Here is a 27,122-nt window from a genome sequence, read left to right on the forward strand (position 1 = left end):
TTGTGTTAGAATGCAAGCTGCATTGATTATTGCATTGTTCATAGAAAGTCATATTTGTGACAAAAGCTTTCTCTAATATTTCTCTGAAATATTAGATAAGTTAATTCATCTGTTGATGTCTTTAATGATCATCACAAAAGTAGGAATGGATTAGCAAACTCTGAGTAGCAAACCCAGATGTATATATATATTTTTGAAAATCACACATGGAAATGTGCATAAAAAAATTGTTGCATCGGGATGCATCGATAATCGCTTCAGAATCGAATCGTTGACCTCATATTCGGAATCGAATCGGGAGGTGCCAAGAGATTCCCACCCCTAGTGGTTATACTGCATAACGAGAAGGTCCTTGAGATTGGAGACCGATATTCGAATGGCTAACACCACACTGGGTCCAAGTTCGACAGCAGAGCAAGAAGAGAGTGGACCATTTACCTCCCATCCAAACAGTGTCTTGACTGCATATAGGCCTTTGCTATTTATTATTTCCCAGGGTGCCATTGCCTTAGGAACATCGATCCCAATCAGCAGTTCTTGGGTGACTTGGGAACAATCATACTCAGTCGACTCATGCTTGTTGATCAGTCAACCACAAATCACACGTAGGTGATCATATTTACTGCTCCATTTATGTATCGCCCTCTTTGCCGGACTGGGTTGAGTAGGTGAAGATTGACGGGACAAAGTCAGGACTGTCGAAGTCATCACAGTCCTCGACATTAACGGTTGCCCGCTTGCCCGGGGCAGGTAAACTCTGTGATCGGGCAACTAAAATGTGACGTGTAGTTGCCCGTTCGGGGAAATTATTTCTTTTCTTTGAAAATACACATACTAAATTGACAAAATAAACGTCCTCCTATAACGTCCTCCTATATAAACTGGCCAAGTGCCGGGTAAATGTAACGCAAATAAAAGAAAGACACCTGAAAACGAGACCCCGTCGGGATACGAAACTAAAAGGCAAAGGAACTTTTTAATAAGTTGGATTGAGAATTTTCCGTGGGTCCGTCATGACAAGGAAAAGGACGAGATGTTTTGCTTCACCTGCCGGGAGTTTCCGACAAAAGCAGACACGTAAGTAGAAACACAATTCACTATCCCCTTCCTATTTTAACAATAGCCTATTTAATTCAGGCAAATTTTATCGGGAGTAACGTCACATTAGTGTCTGTCTGCCTGCGCACTGTTCAAGTGTGATGAAAGAGAAATGAGTGCGAATAAGTAATCCCGTTTATACCACGGTCACTTGCCAAAGAAAATAAATTAAGACATATTTTCATGCGTTTCACAATCCAAATTTAAAGTTTTTCACAAGCCACAACTTTGTTTCCCTGGTAACGCCGGGGGGTTTGACTAATACCTGGAATAACCATTACCCTCCCGTAAGGTTCTTATGCAACGGAAACGTTGTTGAACACTCCTCCAGTAAATAGGACGCACCTTAGCTACGACTTGGCAACGGGAGGTATTCTAGTCCGCTCAGCAATGAGCCAGAGAGCTAACGTTATGCATTGTACATATTTATAATTCGAAATTCGTCCCAGCCTTTATACCACAGATTATCTAGGCGGGTCTCACATAACCGCGTTGTCCGATTACAGTTTAATTCATTTTTCACAATTTATCAGCTCTCGTTTTGAAGACCGAATCGCCGCGCCATTCGTTTAAATGGGAATCGCGACGGTCTATACTTTCAACATAAAGTGTACAGATATTTATAATTTGAAATTCGTCCCAGCCTTTATACCACAGATACTATAGGGTCTATAGCATATAAGTAAGGGATAATGCAGGGCCGGCGCTATAGGCATAGGAGAACTTGGCGATACTGTGTACCAACGTAGTTATTACACATTTTATACTTCACTGTGTGACTGGGTTGTTACAATTACAGTAAAGGAATTATATTCTATATATAAATAACAACTGCCCATCTACTGTCATACATTCTGATGGGTCACATACTTCAGTGTAAAACTGTAACCATTTAGTTCAAGCTTATTTTTTGTCAAGGCTTAATTATTAACCATGTTGATGTTCTTATTGCAGTACATCCTCTCTATATATTGGCACAAAGTCCTTCCGGCACAATATTTTAGAGGCTCATGGCAAGAGCAAAAGGCACGAGCACTGTGCCGTTGCCGCCAGAGGAACAGAAGCACCCATGCCAGCTGTCATCGAAGGACTGCAAAAGATGGATGACGCTCTGCGTCTAAAAATGACGAACATTATGCATGCTGCATATTATGTAGCAAAACAAGAAGTGCCCTTTACCCACTTTTCATCCCTTAATGGCCTGATCAACAGGACTGGAGGAAGTCTTCCAGGCTGTTACCAGTCTGACAAAGCCTGTGCTAGTTATCCAACAGCACTTATTACCAACGTTTCCAATCCTTCTTGGCTTAACATTTATTTACTAAACAAAGAATAGATAGATAGATAGATAGATAGATAGATAGATAGATAGATAGATAGATAGATAGATAGATAGATAGATAGATAGATAGATATATACTTTACTAATCCCGGGGGAAATTCAAGTATCCAGTAGCAGCCGAAAACACACATAAAAACAGTGCAGATGGATGTGCAAAAATACAGATATAAATAAATATAAATAAATAAATAAATAAAATGTCCATTGTTGTTATCTATTGTCCTCCCTGCCTTTACTGGGAGCTGTTGTACAGTCTGATGGCCAGGGGGACGAAAGAGTCTATTAGTGGAGCTGGACTGGGACAGCAGTCGGCCACTGAAAACACTCCTCTGCCTGGTGAAGGTGTCATGCAGAGGGTGGTGGGTGTTGTCCAGGATGGACAGCAGTTTGTCAAGGGTCCTTCCCTCTGCCACTGTCACCAGAGAGTCCAGCTCTGTTCCCACTACTGAGCCAGCACTCCTCACCAGTCTGTCCATTCGACCAGCGTCTCTCCTCCTGCTGCTTCCTCCCCAGCAAACCACAGCATATGAATGTCATCCCATGTAAAATAAAATACACTTCTGTCCAATTTTCAGGTTCATCGTAGACATTTATGATGTGGAGAGGGAAAAGTTGCTGGATAAAATTAAAAAAGCCATATACTTTTCAATTCTCATTGATGGGGCAACAGACAGCGCTACAATAGAGAATGAACTCATTTATGTTCGCTTTCTAGCAACGGATGGGCAAGTCAATGCCTACTTGTCTATCCAAGACGTTAAACATGGCAATGCAAATGCATGCAGGTACTATAGGTATTAAATGAAATACTGCTGATGAATCGAAATTTCTCCTTTTAAGCTATCTGTTTCATGTAAAATACCTTTGTATTTGTAATAAAATTGCCTTGCATAATGTTTATCTAATGATTTACATTTTTCTTTTTTTGTTCAGCTTTTGAGGAAGCTGGCATTATTGATTGGAAGGAGAAATTAGTTGGGTTTGGCAGCGATGGGGCAGCTGTGAATGTGGGCTGCAGAAATGGCGTTGCAGCGCTTCTGCAGAAGGAACTCAACCACCCCCTCATCTCAATCCACTGTGTTGCCCACAGATTAGAGCTTGGCATCGTAAAGGCAATTAAAACCCACAAAAAGATGGAGCAAATGCAGACAATGCTAAAAAACTTGTACGATCAGTACCACTACTCCCCCAAGGCTGTCAGAGAGCTCAGAATGATTGCAGAGGCACTTGAAGAAAAGGTGTTGAAGCCATCAAATCTACATGGCGCCCGCTGGCTTCCCTATGTGCATCGTGCAACCAAGGTCAGAATTTTAGTAAATTATTAAACATAACCTGTTGAGTTAATCCTCTTGTTTATAATTTGACCAATAGAAAATGGTGCAATACAGTAATGATAATATCTTTTACAGATTGTGTGTGACAGATATCGTGTACTGATTGCACATTTTGAAGACATGAGCTGTGTTCGAAATCGTTCCCTATACACTCGTTCCCTATTCCCTATATAGTGTATATGATTTAGTGCACTATATAGGGAATAGGGAACGAGTGTATAGGGAACGATTTCGAACACAGCTCATGTCTTCAAAATGTGCAATCAGTACACGATATCTGTCACACACAATCTGTAAAAGATATTATCATTACTGTATTGCACCATTTTCTATTGGTCAAATTATAAACAAGAGGATTAACTCAACAGGTTATGTTTAATAATTTACTAAAATTCTGACCTTGGTTGCACGATGCACATAGGGAAGCCAGCGGGCGCCATGTAGATTTGATGGCTTCAACACCTTTTCTTCAAGTGCCTCTGCAATCATTCTGAGCTCTCTGACAGCCTTGGGGGAGTAGTGGTACTGATCGTACAAGTTTTTTAGCATTGTCTGCATTTGCTCCATCTTTTTGTGGGTTTTAATTGCCTTTACGATGCCAAGCTCTAATCTGTGGGCAACACAGTGGATTGAGATGAGGGGGGTGGTTGAGTTCCTTCTGCAGAAGCGCTGCAACGCCATTTCTGCAGCCCACATTCACAGCTGCCCCATCGCTGCCAAACCCAACTAATTTCTCCTTCCAATCAATAATGCCAGCTTCCTCAAAAGCTGAACAAAAAAGAAAAATATAAATCATTAGATAAACATTATGCAAGGCAATTTTATTACAAATACAAAGGTATTTTACATGAAACAGATAGCTTAAAAGGAGAAATTTCGATTCATCAGCAGTATTTCATTTAATACCTATAGTACCTGCATGCATTTGCATTGCCATGTTTAACGTCTTGGATAGACAAGTAGGCATTGACTTGCCCATCCGTTGCTAGAAAGCGAACATAAATGAGTTCATTCTCTATTGTAGCGCTGTCTGTTGCCCCATCAATGAGAATTGAAAAGTATATGGCTTTTTTAATTTTATCCAGCAACTTTTCCCTCTCCACATCATAAATGTCTACGATGAACCTGAAAATTGGACAGAAGTGTATTTTATTTTACATGGGATGACATTCATATGCTGTGGTTTGCTGGGGAGGAAGCAGCAGGAGGAGAGACGCTGGTCGAATGGACAGACTGGTGAGGAGTGCTGGCTCAGTAGTGGGAACAGAGCTGGACTCTCTGGTGACAGTGGCAGAGGGAAGGACCCTTGACAAACTGCTGTCCATCCTGGACAACACCCACCACCCTCTGCATGACACCTTCACCAGGCAGAGGAGTGTTTTCAGTGGCCGACTGCTGTCCCAGTCCAGCTCCACTAATAGACTCTTTCGTCCCCCTGGCCATCAGACTGTACAACAGCTCCCAGTAAAGGCAGGGAGGACAATAGATAACAACAATGGACATTTTATTTATTTATTATTTATATTATTTATATCTGTATTTTTGCACATCCATCTGCACTGTTTTTATGTGTGTTTTCGGCTGCTACTGGATACTTGAATTTCCCCCGGGATTAGTAAAGTATATATCTATCTATCTATCTATCTATCTATCTATCTATCTATCTATCTATCTATCTATCTATCTATCTATCTATCTATCTATCTATCTATCTATTCTTTGTTTAGTAAATAAATGTTAAGCCAAGAAGGATTGGAAACGTTGGTAATAAGTGCTGTTGGATAACTAGCACAGGCTTTGTCAGACTGGTAACAGCCTGGAAGACTTCCTCCAGTCCTGTTGATCAGGCCATTAAGGGATGAAAAGTGGGTAAAGGGCACTTCTTGTTTTGCTACATAATATGCAGCATGCATAATGTTCGTCATTTTTAGACGCAGAGCGTCATCCATCTTTTGCAGTCCTTCGATGACAGCTGGCATGGGTGCTTCTGTTCCTCTGGCGGCAACGGCACAGTGCTCGTGCCTTTTGCTCTTGCCATGAGCCTCTAAAATATTGTGCCGGAAGGACTTTGTGCCAATATATAGAGAGGATGTACTGCAATAAGAACATCAACATGGTTAATAATTAAGCCTTGACAAAAAATAAGCTTGAACTAAATGGTTACAGTTTTACACTGAAGTATGTGACCCATCAGAATGTATGACAGTAGATGGGCAGTTGTTATTTATATATAGAATATAATTCCTTTACTGTAATTGTAACAACCCAGTCACACAGTGAAGTATAAAATGTGTAATAACTACGTTGGTACACAGTATCGCCAAGTTCTCCTATGCCTATAGCGCCGGCCCTGCATTATCCCTTACTTATATGCTATAGACCCTATAGTATCTGTGGTATAAAGGCTGGGACGAATTTCAAATTATAAATATCTGTACACTTTATGTTGAAAGTATAGACCGTCGCGATTCCCATTTAAACGAATGGCGCGGCGATTCGGTCTTCAAAACGAGAGCTGATAAATTGTGAAAAATGAATTAAACTGTAATCGGACAACGCGGTTATGTGAGACCCGCCTAGATAATCTGTGGTATAAAGGCTGGGACGAATTTCGAATTATAAATATGTACAATGCATAACGTTAGCTCTCTGGCTCATTGCTGAGCGGACTAGAATACCTCCCGTTGCCAAGTCGTAGCTAAGGTGCGTCCTATTTACTGGAGGAGTGTTCAACAACGTTTCCGTTGCATAAGAACCTTACGGGAGGGTAATGGTTATTCCAGGTATTAGTCAAACCCCCCGGCGTTACCAGGGAAACAAAGTTGTGGCTTGTGAAAAACTTTAAATTTGGATTGTGAAACGCATGAAAATATGTCTTAATTTATTTTCTTTGGCAAGTGACCGTGGTATAAACGGGATTACTTATTCGCACTCATTTCTCTTTCATCACACTTGAACAGTGCGCAGGCAGACAGACACTAATGTGACGTTACTCCCGATAAAATTTGCCTTAATTAAATAGGCTATTGTTAAAATAGGAAGGGGATAGTGAATTGTGTTTCTACTTACGTGTCTGCTTTTGTCGGAAACTCCCGGCAGGTGAAGCAAAACATCTCGTCCTTTTCCTTGTCATGACGGACCCACGGAAAATTCTCAATCCAACTTATTAAAAAGTTCCTTTGCCTTTTAGTTTCGTATCCCGACGGGGTCTCGTTTTCAGGTGTCTTTCTTTTATTTGCGTTACATTTACCCGGCACTTGGCCAGTTTATATAGGAGGACGTTATAGGAGGACGTTTATTTTGTCAATTTAGTATGTGTATTTTCAAAGAAAAGAAATAATTTCCCCGAACGGGCAACTACACGTCACATTTTAGTTGCCCGATCACAGAGTTTACCTGCCCCGGGCAAGCGGGCAACCGTTAATGTCGAGGACTGTGATGACTTCGACAGTCCTGACTTTGTCCCGTCAATCTTCACCTACTCATCCCAGTCCGGCAAAGAGGGCGATACATAAATGGAGCAGTAAATATGATCACCTACGTGTGATTTGTGGTTGACTGATCAACAAGCATGAGTCGACTGAGTATGATTGTTCCCAAGTCACCCAAGAACTGCTGATTGGGATCGATGTTCCTAAGGCAATGGCACCCTGGGAAATAATAAATAGCAAAGGCCTATATGCAGTCAAGACACTGTTTGGATGGGAGGTAAATGGTCCACTCTCTTCTTGCTCTGCTGTCGAACTTGGACCCAGTGTGGTGTTAGCCATTCGAATATCGGTCTCCAATCTCAAGGACCTTCTCGTTATGCAGTATAACCACTAGGGGTGGGAATCTCTTGGCACCTCCCGATTCGATTCCGAATATGAGGTCAACGATTCGATTCTGAAGCGATTATCGATGCATCCCGATGCAACAATTTTTTTTATGCACATTTCCATGTGTGATTTTCAAAAATATATATATACATCTGGGTTTGCTACTCAGAGTTTGCTAATCCATTCCTACTTTTGTGATGATCATTAAAGACATCAACAGATGAATTAACTTATCTAATATTTCAGAGAAATATTAGAGAAAGCTTTTGTCACAAATATGACTTTCTATGAACAATGCAATAATCAATGCAGCTTGCATTCTAACACAATATGGAAGCATGCAAAAAATAGGTTTCAGTTTTATTTTATTTCTAATCTTCCTTTTCTATGTCATTAAAGGAAAAGCTGCTCTTGAATTAGAAGGAGTTCTTGTGTCTGGCTGTGAGTTTGCGCTCATGCTATGCGTAGGCTGAATCGCTATTGTGTCAAGACAAATCAGATTGGCCAATACACACTGAAGATAAATTCAATAATTTTAAAATTACAAAAATTATCCCTCTCTGGCGAACAGAATGTTGCAGCAGGCAAAAAAAAAAGAAAGAATCGTTCTAGCGAGAATCATGATGCATCGAAGAATCGATTATTTTTCCCACCCCTTATAACCACGACCTCTGCGAAAAAAGTATGTTGAAAAGGAAGAGACATCGGATGAGGATATAAAATTCATGACGATGGCATGCAATTCTTTTGTTCTCAAAAATGGACACTACCAGCTGCCTTTACATTTTCGCAACAAAGACGCAGTGGCCCAACAACGCACTCTAAATCTCCTCAGGAAATTTAAGAGAGATGCAGGATATGCCATCGAGCATAAAAGGTTCATGACTGATGTGCTGGAAAAGGGTTATGCAGAAAAGGTCCCAATGGAACAGCTTCATCGTAGGGCTGTCAAAACGAACTTCGCTATTCGAATATAATTCGAATTTTTAAAAAAGGAGAACATTCGAGTGCGGCAACTAACGTTCGAACTTTTTTTTTTTTTTTTTTTTATCAAATTTTATTGACAAGTCAAGAATTACATTTAACTTTTGCCTAGCAAGGACGCAAATCAAAGTCAACGTCGTGCGTCGTGACGTTCGTTCGGCATTGTATGCTTACAAGATGGTGGGAAGCAGCGCGCGAGCAGACACAGAGATGGAAAGCATAACTTCTAAAAACTTAAAAAGCACCGTGTGGAAAATTGTTCGATTTCCATCGAGAAACGGGAAGAATACATCCAGAGAAACCGTCATTTGCAAATTATGCTGTAAGTCGTTAAAGTACCACTCCACTACGAGCAACATTAGCGCACACCTCCATTCAGTGCATTACTCGGAGTACGCAGAACAGTTAGCGGCTGAGGAAGAGCCACGGTCAAAACAGCCAAGAATAACATCGTAAAATAGCAGTGTGTGTGTATTTGAATGATTGAACATCAGCTTCTTCATTAAACATCATTGCTTGAATATTTCTGGCGTTATATCTTACCTATTTATATAAGTTTTGTATTGATTTGGTAAAACTTGTTGCAAATGTTACATAACAGATTTGGTTGATGCGCCCTCTAGTGGACGCGGGACGTAGGCCTAATAATAAGATGGTATCGGTGATATATAATGATATAATAAAAAAAATATAATTAAAATATTCGAATATTATTCGAATATTCAACATAAGAAGCATTAGAAATTCGAATATGATTTGAGGGGAGGATTGACAGCCCTACTTCATCGTAAGGATGGACAGGTCTGGTACATATCTCACCATGGACCCTTCAACAGAAGGGTAAACTAAGAGTTGTGTTTGATTGTGCTGCATCTTTTAAAGACACCTCTCTAAACCAGGAACTCCTCCAAGGACCCAATTTAACAAACACCCTCATAGGAGTCCTCCAGTTCCGCCAAGAACAGATTGCCTTCATGGCAGGCATTGAATCAATGTTCTACCGTGTGCAGGTCCGAGAACATCACAGGGACTTCCTCCGATTTCTATGGTGGCAAGGAGGCGACACCAACCGACCCTTGGAGAACTACAGGATGAATGTCCACCTCTTTGGTGCTGCGTCTTCTCCTAGCATTGCTAATTTCGCTTTAAGGCAAACTACAGAAGACAATTGCCACAGGTACGACAGAGAAGTAACTCAGACAATCAGCAACAACTTCTATGTTGACGACTGCCTCATGTCTACAGCGACAGTGGAAGAAGCCATCAAGGTTTGACCTCAGAGAGGCATGTGCCCAAGGGGGATTCTCATTGACCAAATGGGTCAGTAATAGCCGTGAAGTGCTAACGAGGATTCCATCACAGAGCCAAGCAATTTAAGGAACTAGACTTAGACAAGGAGAAATAGCCCATCGAAAGGGTACTTGGGATTGAATGGAACACCGAAAGTGACTCTTTCGCCATCAACGTTGCCATCAAGGATAGGGCCCTTACCAGAAGAGGCATCCATTCTATGGTTAGCTCAATCTATGATCCATTAGGATTCCTTTCTCCTTTCACCCTGAAAGCAAAACAAATACTCCAAGGACTCTGCAAAGTAAATTCAGGATGGGACGAAATTATCCCAGGAGACTTTTCCAGCCAATGGCAGAGATGAATCACCGGACTGAGCAGCTCAGCAGATTTAAAGTGGATAGGTGCATGAAACCTGAGTATTTTGGCCCTATAAGGACTGCAGAGCTCCATCACTTCAGTGATGCAAGTGAAATAGGTTATGGCACTGTCAGCTATCTCAGGGCCACTAACACAGCAGGAAGGGTCTACTTTGTATTTGTTCTGGGAAAATCAAGAGTGACTCCTCTCAGACAGATCACGATACCCAGGCTGTAGCTTACTGCAGCAACACTTGCCGTGAAAGTGGATCGGATGCTGAAGAGGGAGCTACAACAGGAACTTAAGGACTCTGTTTTCTGGACGGATAGCATATCGGTATTGGGATATATCCACAACGAAACAAGAAGATACCATACCTTTGTTGCCAACAGAGTTACTGTTACGACCCCTAGGACCCGCCCACTTGAGCTGCTTTGGGGAAAAACAGGGAGGGGTATTGCATGCAGGGGGAGGGGAGACAATGCGGTCGGCTCACGGCCGTAACAGTTACATTGATCTGTGAACTATCCCAAGACAAACAATGGAGATATGTTAACTCTAAGGACAACCCAGCAGATGACGCTTCACGTGGGTCAAACATAGAGCCATTCTTGAAGTTGTTAAAGGTCCCATGACATGCTATTTTATGTATTCTTTAATATAGGTATTAGTGGGCAACTAACACAGTATTCAAAGACGTTACCTTAATTCAGCCGTGGTGCAGAGTTACAGCCACTCCGAGCCAGTCGCACATTGAGCTTCCCCCAAATGCGCTGTTTCGGTGGGCGTGTCAAGGAGGAGGGTGGGGGTGTGGCCCTGAGCAGCTTGCAGCCACCATGCGCTCTGTTTACAGTGGATGTATCGCAATGGCGAGGCGCACACCCTTTAGCCGTGTTCTGTAAATATTCTAGAACACACGGGAGTCCTGGAGCTCTATATCTAAATATTATCATATAGCCTACACAGATATCTATATCATATAATATATATTATCACGGCCAAAAGCTGTGTGAGCCGATATTATGAATCTCAAACGACCGCGTTGGGTTCTCCGACGTTCCTGGTTCTTCAACGTCCACATCAATGTGAATACACACACTGTAACGCAAGTGTTTCTTGTTGGTTCTTTGACGTGTCTTGTATTTCCACAACGAGACTGTCGTGGGGGTTATCTGAGCCATGGTTGAGAAGGAATTGGGGGAAAGGAACTTTGGTTTGACTCGCTGAAGTACATGAACTGCGACATGCCGCCGGTTGCCGCGAGGCACCATCGCCCGGCAGCGCGCGGTTCAGTCGACTTCAGGTTGATGTGAAAGTGGAAGAACCAGAGACGTCGCAGAACCCGACAAAGTCGTTTGTGATTCATAATATCGTCTGGAGGCGCACACAATATGTTATATGATATAGATATCTATGTATTAGGGCTGGGCGATATGGAAAAAACATATATCACGATATGGATTATTTTATATCACGATAGCGATATATATCACGATATGCCCTCTTGCTCTACTGGATAGGGGTGTACTTAAAAGTGTGATCCATCACGACCTGTACCACAATTACGCAGATTTCAGTTGTTCTCTTTATTTTCAGCATCACAAGAGAAACATGTTCATTCAATTGCTGCACACAAATTAAAAACATGGAACACAGCAGAACACAGTATAATTTACTCTGAAGGGAAAAAAGTGAAGGCTACTGTGTGTGTGTGTGTGTGTGTGTGTGTGTGTGTGTGTGTGTGTGTGTGTGTGTGTGTGTGTGTGTGTGTGTGTGTGTGTGTGTGTGAACACAACACACACAGGTGCAGTAGCCTTCACTTTTTTTCCTTCAGAATAAATTATACGTATAGTGCACACACACACAAGTGCAGTAGCCTTCACTTTGGTTTTCCTTCAGAATAAATTATACTGTGTGTAGAGGTAGTACAGTAACCATCATAGGGCAATTAATACATTCACTTCACTTAAGTGCACACGCTTCAGGTTTGAGACGAGAATGAACAAATAAACAAACAAAAAATAAAAGTGCATCTTTTTTTTAAAATCTTAACTCTGCAACATTGTAGTGCAACATGTACAGAGGTTGGACAAAATAACTGAAACACCCGTCATTTTAGTGTGGGAAGTTTCATGGCTCAAATGGACCAGCCTGTTGTCCAATCTTCATTAATTGCACATTGCACCAGTAAGGTGCTCACATTTTGAGCAAAACTGTGCTCTTACACTGCTAATTGAACCTTCAAATTTCACTTTTCCGGTGCAATGTGCAATTAATGAAGATTGGCCAACAGGCTGGTCCTCTTGAGCCATGAAACCTCCCACACTAAAATGACAGGTGTCTCAGTTATTTTGTCCAACCCCTGTCCTGTATAAAAATTGTAAACATCAGGACAGGTTTGAACAGAACTCTGTTTAAAGCATTAGGCCTAATTGAACAAATGTGCAAACATAAAGCACAAACAATACAACACAAACAATTTAAAGAGGTAGAAACATGTCAACATTACAGGTTTAGTGCAAGGAACACCAGTTGGTCTACGGTGTTTGGTTTCAGACAAGACCTCTTGCAAGTTATAATATTTCCACTTGCACTGAATGCCCTTTCCGACGAAGAGCTAGTGGCTGGAATGCATAAATACTTGTTGGCGAGCCTAGCCACAGATGGGAAAGTGACCTCATGCTGCTTCCACCACTCCAGTGGGTCTGCCTCTGAAGCAGGCCCAGGTGCCTGGAGGTACATGGCGACCTCCAGTTCGATGCTTTCTCTGTTGCCCAGGCGGGTGTGGGCGCTGGCTGGAACTGCCTTCTTAAAGTAGCTGGCCAAGGTCTTTTCTTTGTGGGAGGGTCATCTTCAGCAGCTTGGGAGCCTACTGCTCTTTGATCACTTGCTGGTGGCGCCGTGGCTCCCTCCACCATACCCAGCAGCTCTGTGACAGCTCGGTTCTTCATGTACTCCGCACGGTTTTCCCTCAGGTAAGTTGTCTTGAACCTGGGGTCCACCAGTGTTGCCATGTCGAGGATGTTGTTTGTGGCTGCATCATCGTACTTCTCATTGAGGTATTTCAGCACACCTCCTTTGACTGCTTTGGTGAGCTCCGTTTCCCCTTCTTTTGGGCTGAGGATTTGATCATTGAACAAATGCAGCACCGGCTTGAGAAAGGATACGCTCACATATTTCTCCCCCGACAATGCATCGGTAAATTCAAACAGAGGGCCCAGGGCTTTGTTCAGCGAGTCTAGGATTGACACATCTTGCCAGCTCGGAACCAGATGTCTTGCCTAAGTAAATAAAAAATATTGGACGCTTTAATAAAGTGAATCTAGGCTGCAAATCTAATCAGCATCCACAATGAGAACAATCAATGAGCACATCAGTAAACCGTTTATAATCAGTTTTTTTTGAGAAATCGGTTTATTTAAGTGCTCATATAAATGGAATAAAAAGTTTATAACAATCGGTTTATGTCAGTAATCGGTTTATGAGAAGTCCAATTATAACAGGTACGTTTTTGGCTAATAAACTGATTTCTCAAGACATATCAGGTTATTGACATTATAGAATAGTAAGTAGCCAATCACAAGCTTTCAATTCCAGTTTGTTGTCACACACTTGGGTCGTGTAACACATGCAACCAACAGACTGCATGTAATTGACTAACAGTTTATTCTAATAATCTGTATATTCCAATAACCCAATTATTGCGGTAATGTAAACGGGCTCAATCTGTAATGTCCAGTGGCCACATCTCACCTTCTTATCTGCAAGGAGGACCTGTGAAAGGGCTTTCTCCTGCTCCAAGAACCGTGCAACCATCTGCTGGCGGGACCCCCACCTGGTGGGTGTTTCCGTGATTAACTGGTGGTGAGGCAAGCCCAGTGCTGCTTGGGCTTTGGCCAGTTCCCTTCTCCTCTTCCAAGAGTTGGAGAAGGCACTCACCACTCTCTTGCAGACACCCACTGCTCTCTCCACAGCCTGCCTTGTGGATGTTGGGGTGAGGTTTTTTAGAGAATTCTCTGTTGAAATCAAAAGAAAAAGTGATGTAATAACATATTTGACAGCATATTTTTTTCTATAATCATGGATCACTTAAATGAGTTATGGATTGTTTTAAAATTAGATAGTAAGGGTATTATGATATGAATTTAAATTAATTTATTTAAATGTATAAATGTATTGTAATATAAATATATAATATAATAACTATTACAATTCATTGTGTACCATGACAGTCAAAATAATAAATAAAATGGAAAGAATAACTTGTTCAATAATGTTTGCAGGATGACCAAAGAAATTTCAATTCACCAATATTTTTGTTGCTATCCCTTTGCAATATTACTCTAACTCTAAGCCAGGGCTGGGGAACCTTTTTCATTCGAGGGGCCACTACAAATTTCTCCAATGGCCGTAAAAGTCCTTCGAGGGCCGTACTATGAACACAAACCAGGATTGCAGCCACCTTTAAAATAGACCCCACCTTCTCTAGGTCCCATGAATATAACTTAATTGTATTGCAAATGTAATTTCTAAGATTCCTTTACAAAATATGTCAATTTTAATGTTATGCAGCTTCACATGAAATATATGTCAGGGGCCGGAGAAAACATCCTCAAGGCCCGTATATGACCCTCGAGACATAGGTTCCCCACCCCTAAGCCATTTTAAAGATTGTTTTACACTTACCGATGGCTAGCTGTAGACGGTGACCAAAGCACTGCAATCGTTCCCACTCATTCAGTTCCATGGCACAGATGTTATTTGATGCATTGTCTGTGGTGACACAGACAAGATTGCCTTCTTCCAGTCCCCATGACTCCAAGGCATCTCTCAGACCTAGACAGACAGACAGATAGAATAAGTAAGAATCACTACAATTGACATAAGACAGCCATAAACACAGATATGCTGTTTTACAATATCTATGAATGATATCTATAAATAATTATGGACCCCTGGCAGTCACGTGACTAGAATTACCTGACGAGACGGAAACCTACAGACATTAGTTCCTAAGTGTATGGAGAGAACTCTAATAGGAAATTCGGAATAAAATACTTGTGCTGTACAATCACACAGTTCATTGGTGTAAGCATATTAGTAAAAACAATAATAGTAAAACTTGCGAAAGCATAAGTGCATAGCAATGTCAGGCTCATACCTTGGGCGAGTATCACTCCCGTATGGTCGTCAGGAAAGTACACAGTCTCAGGGGCGGACTGGGGGAAAAAAGTGGCCCGGGAGTTTCTGTCAGACCGGCCCACTCAATACACGGCGCGCGGCCCACTAAGTAGCCGCGTTGCCCACTCAATGGATCGCGCGTATCGAACAGTCAGTGGCCTTCTGGGAAAAATATCCATACACTTAACATTATTTTGGATGATTACAAAGAAATTACATCATATATGTATGTTTGTTTTTTAATAACATTTGGATCCACCAATTTGCCTGGATGGACACATGGAATAAAATGATTATTGGCTATTGTAACACTCCAAGGTAGGTATAGTTTGCTAGATGAATATGCTTAACTCTTTGCTAGTATCAGATGGTTATACAAGTATAACTACCAAGCCTTAAGGAATGAATGTCAGCAGAGAAAGACCACACAATAAAGAAACTGGAATCAGTGGGTAGAATTTGTATGAACAATATATTAGAAATGAACAGAACAGAACATACGATGGGGTGTGAACATCAGTGGTATCAGTAGTGTTGCATGCTGGGTGTGTGATTGTTTGTGTGTGTAGGGGTGCTGAAGGTGCATAACAAAACAGTAAGTTACATAACAGAACCTAAACTAGCAGCCCAGGTTCTTTAAGGTCATAAATAAATAAATATATATATATGGTTATAAATAAATATATATATATATATATAGATATAAAAAACAATATCAGTATACTCCATACTATAACAGTTTTATTATTTTATTACATGAGTAGTTTTTGCAGCAGCTCACTCTTTTCTGCAACACCGTCAATGATTTTCTCACTGTCCAGCATCTGCAAAACATCTGTTTGAGTAGCCATCAACATAAAAGCCTCCAGGTGCTGTTGAGAGAGTGAGCTCCTGAGCCTGTTTTTTATGTATTTCAGGGTTGAAAAGCTTCGCTCACATGCTACCTGTGTGACAGAGAGGGTAAGCAGGAACCTGTATGCAAGGCCTATGATGTGGTATGCATCTGTCAGGAGGTTGTACTGCTTCAGAACTCGGTAGCAACAGATTGGACAGTCCTTGCAAGATGAGCACTTTTTGTACACTATCTCTGCCTCATCTTCAGCATCCTCTGGCCCGGGTTCTGTTGTCTTTGTTGTGTATTCATCAAATACTGATGACTTCAGCCTATCCCATTGTCGTGCCAGACTTTTGAGTTCGCTTTGTAACTCTGCCTCTTTTGCTCTGTCATCAAATGGCAGCAAACATTTGCTTAGCTCTTGAAGTGCTGCCTCTGGGAAACTTTCGCCGTAGGATATAACCTGGCTGAAGTTTTTTGGGTCCAGAAGTGCCAGATCAGCATACAAAGTGCCATTCTTGAGGAAACGTTGGTGCATGCTTCCTGCGACTGTGTCCATTATTCGATTGTGAACCTCAATCTTGTATGATGCTTCGGCATCTGTCACAGCCTCATCTCGGGACCTCTCTCCAGGCATCGATTTTTTCCTTCTTCCCCGTTTCTGTGGCAGAGTGGTCTCCACCTCCAGCTCAGTCTCCTCACTCTCCTCCCCAATTTTATAGTTGGCCCACTGGATGAATTTGTCGGCTGCTGTCTTGATGCTCTGAAAATCTCTGGTCATTTCTTTCAGCTCTGCTTCTGCAGTCGCAACCATCCGATGAGCTGTCAGGATGTCCATTCCACTGGTTTGAAGATATTTTGAAACTGGTGAAGTGACCTGGAAAATTCGCAGGAAGATCTGAGCTGTTAGTATAGTTTCATACTTTAGAAGCTGGCCGATGTATCCCTGGGCATTTACTCTCGCCGTGGCATTGATGGTCTCTCCATCTTGAATGGCTGAGAGGGTGTGAAGGACATCAAAATACAGGGCCCCGTCTGGCTTTCCAAAAGAGCCAAACACCTTCGTCAGAGCAGCATCTTTGGACCACCATCACGTTTCTCCTATAGAGGTGAGACGTCTGCGTCTTGGGTCTTTGCTCTCCTTTTCCCAGATGTTCATCCTCTGGTAGGACTCTCTGAAGAAGACAGCGATGTGGTTCATAAGTGAAAAAAGAGAGCCACTTGCCAGCACACACTGTGTTGTGTCTGTCAGCACAAGATTTAATATGTGTGAATAGCACCACACATGGATTTGTGTTGGGCACTTTTCAGAGAGCAATGCAGAGAAGCCTTTATATTGGCCTTGCATATTGGAGGCCCCATCGGTGGAATTCCCAATACACTGCTTCACATCCAGATCCATGGCCACCAGCACGCCATTCACAAGTTGGGCAAAGTACTGCCCAGTGGAAGCCTCACATCTGGTCACAGCAACTAGTCGCTCATGAACAGTGTCTGTCACATACCGTATGACAACAGAGCACTGATCATGGGCTGTGATGTCCTGTGTGGTGTCGATCTGGACCGAGTACATTCCAGATTTCCGGACTTCAGCAGCGATGGCACTTTTCATGAGGCGTTGAATGGTGGTGATGATGTAGTCGATGGTCGTTTTGGATAGGAGAGTGACAAGGGCACCTCTACCTTTTGTTGAACCAGACTGGTGAATCTTCTTGCTCTTTTCGATGCAGAGAGTGAGGTGTTCCTTGAGACAAACATCATATTTTCCCAGTAAAACTGTTATTTCCAAAAAGTTACCATGGTCAATAGTGTCGTCATCCAGTGTGTATGCTGCCTCTTTCTGCCTGCCTCTGTAGCTCAAACCTCTTTTGCCGATGAGCTTTATTACATCTATAATGCGCTCCAACACTTGTCGCCTTCTGCGGACTTGCTCTCTGTGAAGTGACATCTGAGGTCCCATGAGAAGGTCCTGGATCGTGCTTCTTGAAGATCGGAGAAAATATGCCTCAGCGCAACCTCTGTGTAGTTGGCTCTTCTCATGCTCTTCAACTCTCTGGTGTATGTGTGTGAGGTTGGACATGCCAGTGATGAACGTGCTGCTTTCTGTGTGATTAGCAAAGGCGAGACAAAGGGAACAGAAGAGGGCTTCTTTTTCTTGACTGTATGAAAGCCATTTTCTGTTTGTGCCGTCTTTACAAAAAAAAGCTCTCTGCACTACAGCCTTGTCTGCCTTCTGCTGTGGGTGAAAACGGAAGAAGTGGTCAAATGTGTCTGACTTCGGCCTGGTGAAATAATCAAAATCTTTGCCTTCACTTTCTGTGTCTTCTTGCCCTTGATCATCCCTGTCATCTTGGCCTCAACTTTCTCTATCATCATGGCTGCTATCCCTGTCCTCTTGGCCTTGACTTTCTCTGTCATCCTGGCTGCTATCCCTATCCTCTTGGCCTTGACTTTCTCTGTCATCCTGGCTGCTATCCCTATCCTCTTGGCCTTGACTTTCTCTGTCATCCTGGCTGATATCCCTATCACTGTCATCTTCAGCCTACGTGAGTGGTAAATAGGGTTTATCATGTTAGTATGTTAAACCATTGACACAACACTATCAGCAAACTACACTTAAGAACATTACATTTAAGTGTACTAAGAATACTTTTTTATAATTAACTTTCCACTATTGGTTAGTACACTCAATGTGTATTAGATAAATATACTTGAAATGAGTCAAACTATTAAAATATTTAAACACAATTAATCGCAATTTTTGAATGTCCCTATTATTGTAATGCTCTTATCAACATGGAAAAGTGGATTGGCTTGCTTTATGCAAATGTTTTATTTTATTGAAAAACAACATTGCCAAACAGGGCGCTACAAAATATAATTATAAAGTGCACATTTCACAAAGACTCAGCCTATAGTGCAGTCAAACCATGGCTTAATAATTCATTTTTTCAAGTTTGCTGTGAACATCGCCAGGCCTCTTATTTAAGAAACAATGAACCTTAACAGTTAGGTTACCAATAGAAAGTAGACAAGCCTGTTGACCAAAAGGAACGTTAATCTCGCGAGAAAAACATTGACGTCGTTAAAATGGGTTTGCAGCGTCGTTAATAACTCGTTAATCGGACTTTATCTTAATACATCTGCTCAATTGAAATACACTATTTTTGTACTTGGTATATTAAAGTGTTACTTACGGTGTACGTTGTACCCTGGCTCTTATCTTGGCTCTCATGCCCCTGGCTGCTGCTTCCAGCAGCTGAATCATCAATCTAGATAACATATTAACATTTTGTTTAATATGTTGTGAAATGCATGCTATACTTGGCCAAGTCAACGCCTCTACATAACATATTAACAATCTAGATAACATATAAACATTATTTATAATTTTAGATTTTAGCATAACAAACTAGCTGGTTAACTTATTTGTCACAGGTTAATAGAAATTATAAGATTGTCCTATTTACAACTACCACCATGGATAGCTTGCTCATCAATTGTAAGCCAGTGACTACGGCTAACATGTTAAAATAGATAATCTAGATGTTGACAACAACACCAGCTTGCTTATTTTACCAGATCATAACGGTCTATATATGCAAGGCTAGCTGTAGGGAACGTTACCTCATCTGCGAATAGAAAGCTCACATTTGGCAACGTCAACGCCACATCTTACCTTTTCACTGTCACCAGTCGGTGGTTTTCCAAAGAAATTTGATATTTTTAAATGTTTTGAGGCACCTTTCTCCAGACATTTTTTCTTTTTATCTCTTAGCTTTTCAGCTCCACCTTTTCGTTTTGGTGCCGACGGCATGCTCTCGCACTCTCCAAAACAACGAAGGCAACGAAGAGCTGGGCCTCATGGGTTGTGCGCATGCGTAGAACTGGGTGCCGCGTTGCGTGTATGTATGCAAATCCAAATTCTCTACACTTCGGCTGTGTAAGAACCAATTTAGAGGTGTTTATTAATAAGGTGGAGATCTTTTCTTACTTTGGACTTCCGAAGTCTGTAAAACACATATTAAAAGACACTTAAAAAAAAATCGAAAAATAGTCACCATGAGTGTGAAGACCGATTGCGAGTAGCAGTATAAAAGCAGTCAGTGCGAGTAGCTCTTGGAGCTCTAGGTATAGCTCTTGGAGAAAATTACGCTTGTGCCGCTGTTTCAACCACTGTAGGGCTGATGCGATGATGGGCGTGGGCCGGTACATAATAGTGATGGGCCGTTGGATTTATATTTTCGGCCATCGGCCCACCGGGGATGTCCCCGGTATTCCCGATGGCCAGTCCGCCCCTGCACAGTCTGTAGACAGCGACCGCGGAGGGTCCAGTCCTTGATGAAGTGGATCGTGGATCCCTAAACTCATATAGGGCTGTGTTGCTCTGCTCAGCCACATGTCCGTCGTCAAGGCATATTTTGTTGCACTGCATACCTCTCTCTCCACTTCTGCCCGACAACTAGCATACAAGTGAGGCAACTCCACTTTGCTAAAGTGCTTCCGACTGGGCATCACGTACCTCGGATCGAGTGTGTGGATGAGGTCCCGAAAGCTGTCTTTCTTGACAATATAAACGGGAGCCATGCCTTTACAGATGTAGCGTGAAATGGCACCTGTGATCTGCTTGTGTCGCTGAGACGTCTTTTCATATTTCGTGCCTTGGGTGAATGCTTCCTTTAGCTTCGGCTGGCTGTATTTCTTTCCAGAGCCCCCTGCAGTTTCATCCCTTTTTTGTTTTGATCGGAGTAGTTGGAGTTTTCCGTGTTCTTCTTCGTGATTTTTCTTCAGGTGGTAAAAGAGGTTGGAAGTATTCGCATCAGGCGCAGGAACGACTTTATCGCACAGTTTACATATCGGCTGCGTTTGTTCTGTATCAGCGGGCTTAAATCCGAAATGAAGCCAAACCACTGAGCTGCCCCCCCTTTTCGGCAAAAGCGGTGTTTGTTGTGTCTGTGCAACCGTTTCGGATTGTATAACAGCGGCTGTGGTAACTGTTACTGTCCGTCCACACCAGAAGCGAATTGAGCGACCAAATCGCCGGAAGTCATTCACTTTCTATGGGCAAGAGCGACCAGAGCGACCAAAGCGACCAACGCTACCAGCGGCCAAAGTTGAGCGACCAGAGCGTCAAAAAGAAGTTGAAAACTTTTTAACTTTATGCAAATGACTATTATTCGCTTCAGCGACCAAACACTGACAGCCAATCGGAATGTAGACGCTCTTCGCTTGCGTGGATCCCAGGGAACATCGGCAGGCACTTTGGTTCCTACCTACCTTTATTCACTCACTGAACAAAATGTCGGCTGAAGTATTAATCGCGGCTGTAACTGGGCACCCGGTGTTGTACGAACCCACCCTTTTTCAGTTCAGAGATCGAAACGCCATAGTGGTTTGGATATCAAGTGATGATAAGCGGGAGTATTTATAGGCTACATCTAGAACGTTCGTATTTAAGCGGGAATCATTATAATTTTCTCTACATGCCACCAATCTAACCAACCAATCGCGTGTAGCATGCTTTAAACAAAACCAAAAAAGTATTTGAAATCGTCACATAAACAAATTAATCGACAAGACGAGGGATAAATGACAAGGGATATATCTCTTGTCTTTTATCCCTCTATTCCCCACTATTCACGGAGCCTGAGGTGAATAATTTTTAATTAAATAGTCTAGATAGATAGATAGTCAAGTCTTTATTAATACCAAACGACACAAATCGTCGGGAATCCATTTAGGTGGTTCCCACACAGGACAGTAGCCTACAATACCACACAGAACAAGTCTGACTGGATAATACACACAATACATCACATTAAAACTAGACACGCGTTGATAGATAGATAGACAGAAAGGCCTAGATAGATAGATAGATAGATATGTTCCATTATTTGCCTTGCGGAGCCAACCAGTCCTGTGCACGTATGCAAATTAGCCATGTGTCCCAACGTCTATTTGTTTTGAATGCGACGAATGAGTGCAGATCATGATTTGCAGATCCAGATCAGTGAAACATATTTTAACTACTACAGCACGCAGGGTTTTTTGTTCTCGGTTGTAATTAGCCTACATTTTAGGATTTTTTTTATATTGGGGGGAATCACTGTCCTACTTGTTGTCGAAGCACTTTATCGAACAAGCAAAACCGTCTCGGCAATATGGCCAAGGTGTATGGGAGAGTTCACTATTTGATATGGCTGTCTGTAGGGCCTACTAAACGCATACGGTTCCTTTAAATGCGTCTGCATAATTGAATTGTACGTCATGAGCGACTTCAGCGACCAAAGCGAACAGAAAAAATCGCAGCGAAACTTTGTGAGCGACCAGAGCGTCTTTGACGCTTTGGTCGCTCCTGGTGTGGACGTACAGTTACACCTTCCTGCAGCGCGTCCATCATTCATTTTTTTTTTAACCAGAATTAAATTTCGCGGGCTCTCGTATGATGCAAAGCAGCGTAACGTAAAGCGGTGTCGTGTCGCAAAACCACGTTCTCTATCTTAATATTCTTTTTTTACAGTTATATAAACTTAGAGTTTGCATAGTAAGAAAAGCAAAATGTTATATTAGGATGTGAAATTATATTAAAATGTATATTAGCTGTAATAATGAAAAAAAAAGTTTATCACGATAGAAAAGATAGAGGAGAAAGATCACGATAGACACGTTTCTATCGTCCTCACGATATATATCGTCATATCGCCCAGCCCTACTATGTATTATATGATATTATTTAGATATAGAGCTCCAGGACTGTAACGCAAGTGTTGTACACTTCCTTGTTATTTGGATAACCGTTCTGCTGTTGGTGTGATGGCGCATAACATGAATGAATGAATTGGGGGGAAGGAACTTTGGCTTTGACTCCCTCAAGAACATGAACCACGACATGGAGGAGAAAGGGATTGTTGGCGGCGAATGTCTCCCGCTTGAGCCCCGCTGAGGGACCACCGCCGGAGGCGGAGGTGCATAAGCGCTGCCCGGCAAAGATCCCTTTCTCCTCCTTGTCGTGGTTCATGGTCTTGAGGGAGTCAAAGCCAAAGTTCCTTCCCCCCAATTCATTCTCAACCTTGGCTGAGATAACCCCCAATACGAGTCTCGTTGTAGAAATACCAGAGACGAGAGTCCGACGTGATGCGCCATCACACCAACAGCAGAACGGTTATCCAAATAACAAGGAAGTGTACAACACTTGCGTTATATCTAAATAATATCATATAATACATAGATATCTATATCATATAACATATTGTGTGCGCCTCCAGACGATATTATGAATCACAAACGACTTTGTCGGGTTCTGCGACGTCTCTGGTTCTTCCACTTTCACATCAACCTGAAGTCGACTGAACCGCGCGCTGCCTGCTGCCGGCTGCCCGCTGCCGGGCGATGGTGACTCGCGGCAACCGGCGGCATGTCGCAGTTCATGTACTTCAGCGAGTCAAACCAAAGTTCCTTTCCCCCAATTCCTTCTCAACCATGGCTCAGATAACCCCCACGAGAGTCTCGTTGTGGAAATACAAGACACGTCAAAGAACCGACAAGAAACACTTGCGTTACAGTGTGTGTATTCACACACACACACATGTGGCGCTCGCACGGTCGAGTCTCATTGGCGGGCCAACGTCTCTGGGCGGGCCAGGCAGAGTAAGGGGAGGAGCTGAGATTCCTGATGACGTCATGAGCACAGACATTCCAAATCAGCTCGCTTGAGCCTCCGTTTTTTCGAAGGCGAGCAGAACAGCTAGTGCTAGTTTTTCACCAAACGAAAGTTTTAGCCACTGTGGGACCATAGGCAGGCTAGGGGAACTCATATTTATGTTAGAAAACCTCCCAAAGTGAGATTTTCATGTCATGGGACCTTTAAGATGGCTGAAGGGTCCTCAGTTTCTAGAGAAGGAGGAAACAGACTGGCATGAAATCCCAGAGAGACTAGGACAAATCCCCCTAGATGATCCCGCGGTCAAAAGGGAGGTCTCTGCAAACATTGTTAGTGTGGACACTAATCCAACCAGCATGTTGGTTGAGCATTACTCATCATGGAATAGACTGAAACAAGGGATTGCATGGAATTAAGGATACGGGCACTTCTCCTTCTACTACAGGAAAGGAAGAGAGCAGCTAGTGGAAACATGAGCCCAGAGTGGACAAAATTAAAGTCCTTGAAAGAAAAGATGAAGCATCCTAGGATAGAATCTGGGGCACAGGAGCTGTCTGTGGAAGACATCAGAGAAGCTGAAAAATCCATCAATCGCTTTGAGCAAAAATGCTACCTCTCTCAGGAGCTTGCTCACTTGGAGAAAGGTATACAAGTGAAGGCAAGTAGCTCAATTTGTAAAATAAATCCAATTCTGGATGAGGGAATGTTGAGGGTGGGAGGGCGGATAAGCAGGTTGGCAATGCCGATAGAGATGAAGAATCCGATTAACCTTCCGAAAGGTTCTCGCATATCCATACTAGTCTTACGCGACATTCATCAGAGTTGGGCATTCTGGAAGAAGTCATATGCTCCCCACACTGAATCAAAGATATTGGTTGCCTAGTGCCAACTCCTCCGCCAGAAAGATCATCAAGAGTTGTGTTTTCTGCCGCCAGATGCAAGCAGCAGCTGGAGAGCAGAAAATGGCCGACCTTCCGGAAGATAGTGTATCGCCAGATCTCCCACCCTTTACGCATGTTGGGATTGACTATTTTGGACCCATAACTGTAAAGCAGGACCGGGCACATGTGAAACGCTGGGGAGTGATCTTCACTTGCCTGGTGAGCCGGGCTGTGCATTTGGAAGTAGCAGGCTAATTGGATACAGACTCGTGCATTAATGCGTTGCGCAGGTTCATATGTCGCAGAGGACCAGTCACCAGCATACGCACAGACAATGGGACCAATTTTGATGGAGCACAGAAAGAGCCGCAGAAATCTCTTAAGGAAATGGATCACCACAGGATTCAAAATGCACTACTGAAAGATGGCGTAAAATGGACTTTAAATCCCCCATTTGGGGCCCACTTTGGTGGAGTTTGGGAAAGGCTGATTAAGCTGGTGAAGAAGATTCTGCTTTCTGTCCTAAAGGAACAGGTGTTGGATGATGAGACTCTGCAGACTGCTTTGTGTGAGGTTGAGTCTATCATGAACGACAGGCCGCTAACAACAGTGTTGTTAGCGATAGTAACCCACCACAAAGTGTTCACATAAGTAACCCACCACAAACTGTTCACATAAAGTCACAAATGTATAGTACTTACTAGGGATGGGCATGATTAATCGACGATCGAATTTCGTAAATTTCGTAAATTTTTCATTGATTAAACTAATGCAGTGTGCAATTAAACATTTTACCACACGGGGGCAATATTTAAATTTGCGGCTCCTCCCCCGCAATAAACATCCCGCTTTGAACGGTGAACTCTTTACGCCTAGCAGCTATAAAAACTACAAAATGACTTAATGCAGGCTATGTGGAAAATGTGCCGACTTTGGCTCAGCCTGGCTCCGCCCTCTTCCGCTACGTAGCTAAGATGGCTGCCGTTGAGTACGAAAAGTGTACATTGCCACACACTTCGCGATTTGACCGTTTTCAGCACACTTATTTTCGCCCAATCTGAATCAAAACGCCCTACGTGCTCAAACTTAACTAGTAAGTACGGATAGTATGGATATTGGAACACGGCGATGTAATAATGAAGCGGACGAGGCCACGGCGAAGTCTGGTGTGGGACCATTATGATTTAAAAAATGACTCCACAAATTACGTGATTTTGTAATTCGTCAGACAACTTATATCCAAACCATTTCCATACTATGGAGCCGTTGGTCTTTCGCTTGCAAACAAGCTCCTCGGAGCTGCATGCGCAGGCGGACTCCATAGCTGTGTTCGAAATCGTTCCCTATCACGGATATAGTGCACTATATAGGGTGCTCGCCATTTTGTAGTGGTGTTCGAATTCTCAGTGGTTAATTTCATGCACAATATAGTGCACTTAAAATACCCAATGAATAGTGAACGATTTCGAACACGGCTCACGGCTCAAAAAGTGATGTGAGTCAGTGGAGGGGGGGGGGGGGCAGGCAGAGACTGTGGGCCCTATCTTGCATCCGGCGCAAGTGACTTAGTCACTGGCGCATGTGTCGTTGCTAGTTTACAACTGGCGCAGAGCGTTCTTTTCCCACCAGCGCCACTCGCCGGTAAATTAGGGATTGATCATGCGCCCCAAGGGGCGGTTCGGCGGAAGGAGGAGGCGTGTTCTGGCGCAAACGGTATTTTGCCGTCTCTGAATACCATTACGCTACTGACCAGGAAATACCTGGTTTAAAGTCAGTGGCGCGTTGTTCAGATGCTATTTTAAGGGCGCAAGCATACATGCGCATGCGATGCATACGGATTGCTTGTGCACCTCGCGCATACACTTTGCTTCTCTCATCTACCTAGCCGCACATTCTTGGTAAATTATTTGGGAAAGAACAGCTGATGCAGCGGTAATAAGTCGACTTTTAAATCAATGCATCTGCAAACACCGTACAGCAAACACATATTTTCTTGACACAGACATCGTGTAGGCCTACATGCCCATAACTTTTAGGATTGATGAGTAGGCCTATTTGATCGTGAAAAACATTGTTTTACCGCGAGTGAGTGTTAAAAAGAATGAATGAATGCGGGCGCGCTTGTGTGCTCTGTTTAAACACACGCAAACTAAACACTCTCATCATCATCTCATCTTCGTCCGCTTATCCGGGGTCGGGTCGCGGGGGGAGCAGCTCAAGCAGGGGGCCCCAGACTTCCCTTTCCCGGGCCACATTGACCAGCTCTGACGGGGGGATCCCGAGGCGTTCCCAAGCCAGTGTTGAGATATAATCTCTCCACCTAGTCCTGGGTCTTCCCC

General features: G+C 42.8%; 2 protein-coding genes across 2 annotated transcripts; both read right to left on the minus strand.

The window, feature by feature from the left end:
- Nucleotides 1-11,735: 11,735 nt before the first annotated feature.
- Nucleotides 11,736-16,053, minus strand: LOC130387963 (zinc finger BED domain-containing protein 4-like). The gene is made up of 6 exons (XM_056597258.1): nucleotides 15,388-16,053; nucleotides 14,913-15,062; nucleotides 13,980-14,242; nucleotides 13,147-13,507; nucleotides 12,903-13,060; nucleotides 11,736-11,852 (listed from the first exon to the last, which is right to left on the minus strand). Exons 2-6 carry the CDS (start codon nucleotides 14,971-14,973, stop codon nucleotides 11,736-11,738), a joined length of 960 nt encoding a protein of 319 aa, XP_056453233.1. The 5' UTR covers nucleotides 14,974-15,062; nucleotides 15,388-16,053.
- On the minus strand, nucleotides 15,544-20,571 carry LOC130388262 (uncharacterized). Its single transcript, XM_056597685.1, has 2 exons — nucleotides 16,164-20,571; nucleotides 15,544-15,569 (listed from the first exon to the last, which is right to left on the minus strand). Exon 1 carries the CDS (start codon nucleotides 18,320-18,322, stop codon nucleotides 17,333-17,335), a length of 990 nt encoding a protein of 329 aa, XP_056453660.1. The 5' UTR covers nucleotides 18,323-20,571; the 3' UTR covers nucleotides 15,544-15,569; nucleotides 16,164-17,332.
- Nucleotides 20,572-27,122: the final 6,551 nt, after the last annotated feature.

The sequence above is a fragment of the Gadus chalcogrammus genome, chromosome 8 (genome assembly GCF_026213295.1).
Source record: "Gadus chalcogrammus isolate NIFS_2021 chromosome 8, NIFS_Gcha_1.0, whole genome shotgun sequence".
NCBI lineage: Eukaryota > Metazoa > Chordata > Actinopteri > Gadiformes > Gadidae > Gadus > Gadus chalcogrammus.

Bases quoted from the DNA above. Each gene is read 5' to 3' on its own strand.
- LOC130387963 (XM_056597258.1), bottom strand. From the start codon at position 14,973: ATGGAACTGAATGAGTGGGAACGATTGCAGTGCTTTGGTCACCGTCTA. The intron at 13,508-13,979 runs GTGAGATGTGGC...TTATTTACTTAG, and splicing joins TCCTCCTTGCAGATAAGAAG to GCAAGACATCTGGTTCCGAG. The intron at 11,853-12,902 runs GTCACTTTCCCA...ATTTGTGTGCAG, and splicing joins AGTGGTGGAAGCAGCATGAG to CAATTGAATGAACATGTTTC.
- LOC130388262 (XM_056597685.1), bottom strand. From the start codon at position 18,322: ATGTCCAACCTCACACACATACACCAGAGAGTTGAAGAGCATGAGAAG.